We start from the raw sequence: 4,295 nt of genomic DNA, 5'->3' as shown, positions 1-4,295 counted from the left end.
GATTCTATGATTCTATGATTCTCATTTCCTGCTTTAATATAATGTCTCCTTTGTTGGATCAGTCCCCATTTTTTTCTGTATCTCTGCTTTAAGCCATTCTTTCACATGTACTTGGAAGTCTCTTGAGCAGGTTGCGGTCTCTTGTACTTTCTCTGGTGGCTCGGGGTGGCTATCCAGTTTTGGCACCCTTTCTTGAAGAAAGAGAGAGCATATGGTAGACTGAAACCCCAGATCAGTTGGGGGAAAATGTCAGAAAAAGTATCAGTCTCCTCCTACCTTATCTGCTTATAGTGGTTACATCAAATAGTAAAACTGTATTAAAGGTGGATGTGTTCTAGATAGTAAACCTGTATTAAAGGTGGATGTGTTCTGGAGTTTGTGTGCTATGGATGGAAGAAATAGACCTCTTTGGCGTTTGAAGAGCATGTGTTCATTTTACCTATTTCAAAACAATTGGTGTTCCTGGAGAATCAACGCAGTATTCCCTTCAGTGTAGGGACTTCACTCAGCATTCAGTGGATTTATTAGTTTAGTCTGTATTAGTGGGCCAATCTGATCTTTAGGTTTGTTTGTGCAATTAAGATGTAGCAGGATTTACACCACCATATCCATCCAGCACAGGATAGGATTTTTGATGCAGACTGGCTGTGGCACATGCTTGGCAATTCATCTAGGTCTTTTCTGAAATTCTGTGGCCCTGAAATTTTGAGGGAATTTTTTAGTGAATTTTATTTTAGTAAAAGTTTGTGAAACAGTGTGCCACACTTGCATGTCTTTCTCGTGACGGAAGGTTTGTGGAACTTGTGAGATTGTGTGCAGAATGTAAGGCAGAGGCAGAGAGAGCTGATGTGGCGTCCTCCACGCTTAAAGGGAGCGTGCCAGGGGAGAAACTTCCCTTTGAACTCTACCCGAGGTTCATCTTGGAGGGAGGGAGCAGCTTTGCTCTGAGAGAGCACCTGTAACTGAGATGACATGAGGGATGTGGATGGTCAGGATGTGGAATAAATTGGGAGAGCCATTATTTAAATTACCCAGATAAAGCAGAGCACTTCTAGATACAGTAACTTGGAAGCAAAGGTTTGTTCTGGGCCATGTGCTTGTCCTTTGGGTGGGGTGTTCTTACCACTTCTCATTTCGCACACAGGTTCCTCCTCAAGTACGGGGCAGACTGGACCTGCCACGACTTCAAAGTACTATGATGACATTTACTTTGATTCTGATTCAGAGGATGAAGATAAAATAGGTAAATGTCTGAGGAGAGAAGAGAGGAGGACATCTTCACAGTAGCATACTCTCTCTCTGATCCTTTAGAATGTTCCTAGGGGGCCAAGGGGCTGTTCCTGAAAGAGGCCTTCACAGGGGAATTACCAGCCTGTGTCATCTCATTGTAGTTCCTGTAACTAAGGTTCGTTAATGCTTTAGGGTGGTGCACTTGGAGAAGAGATGAGCTGGACCCTTATGTTTTAGTTCAGATTTATTGTGAGTGTGGAAAGAAAAACTGGTGTTTTGATTCTTTAAGTAGAGAATGCTCACATGTCTGATGGATGTAACGTGCTCACACAAATCTTTCCAGTTGCACAGGACACCCGGAGAAACGGAAAACATCAGCAGCGTCGGGTTCTTTCCAATGATGAACTGCTGTATGACCCAGAAGAAGACAGTAGAGACCAAGAGTGGGTAGACTCACAAAGGAGGGGGTAAGAGACCATAAATATTTGAACTATAATATGTTTAACATAAAAATTGAAATGAAAATGGTGAATAGAGAAAAACCCTTTGTTGTCAAGTCCATGCAGTGAAAACATTTCTTATTTAGAATTTACAGCATATTGAACTTAAAAGCCTGTAGAATATTTATGTCTCCATAAAGGGAGTTGAGTCTTCAAAATTACAGAGTCCTAAAACTTGCAATTTTTTAAAATCCAGACTTCCTAGTTCTGTAAGCCAGTTTTATCTGTAGCTGTCATCTGAATAACTATGGCGTGGATTAAGAGGTTGTGAGGTACTTTGGTTGCTAAATTGTTAGCTGTTCCTGCTAAGTACTGTGTGTCTAGTTTTGGAAAACTGAATTGAACAAGTCACAAAATGTTCAGATAAAATAGGAACAGCACAAAGCTGCCTTATGGAGGATTTTTTTGAAGGGTGAAATAAAAAAAAATGGTCGTTGCAGCAGAAGTAAAATTCTCCATGTAAATCTGTTGAAGAGGATTATATTAATGTATGTTGCCTTCAGAGATTGCACTTGAGATACCTGCCTCACCAGGGGACAGGGTGAGTAGGCACAAATTCTGATGCCAGGCTTATTTGTCTCTCCAAATTAAAATTTTCTGTGCAAAGTAAATGAAAAGAGACTGGTATGTGTTTTTCCCCTCCGTTTTAATTCTTTATATGCTTTAATTTACTGAAGAAGGTGTCCAGAAAGAGACAAATATTAATTGGTGTGTTTTAATATAGAAAAGGTTTGACAGTTGAATGGACATGCCCAACATCAGTGGCACGTAATTTCACTTCCTGTCTCCCCTTCCTCCTTACCTGACCTGGTAGATACCATAATGGAAGAAGAGCGCTGCCCCAGCAGCGGCAGAGGAAACCTGCAGCTGTTCCAAACAGTGATGCTGTTCTGAATTGCCCTGCTTGCATGACAACATTATGCCTGGACTGCCAGAGGTAATTAGTAAACAATGGGGAGTCTTCCTGTAATGCCTTTTTTTTGGCCAGTAGTATTTTTAGTGTATTCGGTTTAATTGATTGATTTGATCAAATCTGCAAGGTGGTACTTGTAATGAGGAGGCAAGTGTGGGTGAATCAAATTTAAGGGTGGGTGCTGGCTTGTAAGAGTGATTCAACTTGCAACATGGAGATGAGGAAGAACAGGGTAGAACTTCAGTGGAGAAGGTAGAACTATTTAAAAAAAATAATCATGGAGACTAAACAGGCAGTTCACTTTTTTTTGCCCTTTTTTAATATGTTGCCTTGATATTTAGAAGCACAAAATTATTCCAGGTTAATTTTGTGTAAAAGTGCCTTGTCTAGGGCAGGATTAAGCCAAATCGAGATAGTGTATTCTTGCTTGTTTTGAGTCTTAGCAGTTGTAGTTTTGAGTATAGTTACATTTAAGAGTGCTTGGAAAGCATTTCGGTGAGAAACCATAGTGTGTTTTGCAGCTCTCCAGTATCTGACTGCTGCAAACCTGGATAGCACTGCTAACAAGTGCTAAGGAGAGGACTCTGGAACGGGGAATAAGGGAGAAAGAAATCTTGTGAAATGAGGAATACACTACCTCTCATTTATTGAGTACTTTTGGTGATAGAGGGTGAAATTCCGCAGCAGCCTGAAATCACCTAAGTAGCGGGTGCTATTGCTTACTCTTTTCCCTTTTCTGGCTCTGGTGCTCCTTGACCCTGTTCTGTAGTTCGGTACTTCAGTTCACTGAACTGACAGAAGACAGTCCATTTTGATTGTCAGACTGGTCTTTTATAGGTTTGATAAAACACAGTAGCTCAGCACAGTGTTCTACAAGCAGTGAAGCCAGCAAAGTCAAGAGAGGACTTCTGCAGCCGCCTCTTGAGCTGGCATAGCCGGCTGTGAAGCTGCAGCCTGGTGTTGAACTGCAGCTGGACAGTTGGTGTCCTGATGCTTATAAAGCTTCACATTTATCTGGTGCTCAGCCCTTTGGCACGGTGCCTCCTGTCTTTAATCCCATTTCCAGTGATGATAACCCATCTCTTGGAAGCAGAGTTTTACTAATGGCATGACTTGCATTTTCTCCCCTTCTCTGTAGACATGAGTCCTACAAAACCCAATATAGAGCGATGTTTGTGATGAACTGTGTTGTCAACAAAGATGAGGTTCTGAAATACAGGAAGAAGGTAAAGAAAAGAAGTAAGAAAATGAAGCACAGTGAAGAAACTACCTCTGTGCAGTCCAACCAAGAAGAGGAGGAAGTGTATCATCCAGTATTATGTACTGAATGCTCAACTGAAGTGGCAGTAATGGATAAAGATGAAGTTATGGTCTTCCCCAGCCACTCCTGACATGCTGAGCAGTTCTGGTTAAGACTGTGTGAAGTATCAGAAGTACAGGCACGTTGGCGTTTCAGAAATAGGGTCTTTTAAATGGAGGCTTTCACCAGAGAGCTTCATAATGGTTGGATTTTTGTGAAGTTTATGAAGGGAACACAGTTAACTGCATGCATTTGAGAGCAGTGTTCTTCCACACTGCCAGGTGGTTGGTTCGTTGAGGATTTAAATTTTGTAAATATAATGTAAGATCTGTGTATTATGATCATTCCCTGT

General features: G+C 41.3%; 1 protein-coding gene across 1 annotated transcript; it reads left to right on the top strand.

Moving 5' to 3' along the window:
- Positions 1-1,144: 1,144 nt before the first annotated feature.
- On the top strand, positions 1,145-4,034 carry EAPP (E2F-associated phosphoprotein; the record flags this gene model as incomplete). The annotated part of the gene is made up of 4 exons (XM_008949308.1): positions 1,145-1,243; positions 1,574-1,697; positions 2,545-2,667; positions 3,782-4,034. Coding segments are annotated over 4 exons (599 nt in total), but the record flags the coding sequence as incomplete, so codon positions are not given.
- Between the last annotated feature and the right edge of the window lie 261 nt (positions 4,035-4,295).

This window comes from Merops nubicus, unplaced genomic scaffold (assembly GCF_000691845.1).
Source record: "Merops nubicus isolate BGI_N331 unplaced genomic scaffold, ASM69184v1 scaffold49801, whole genome shotgun sequence".
Taxonomy (NCBI): Eukaryota; Metazoa; Chordata; class Aves; order Coraciiformes; family Meropidae; genus Merops; species Merops nubicus.
The sequence above is the reverse complement of the archived record's forward strand: the minus strand, read 5'-3'. Positions and strand labels throughout refer to the sequence as shown.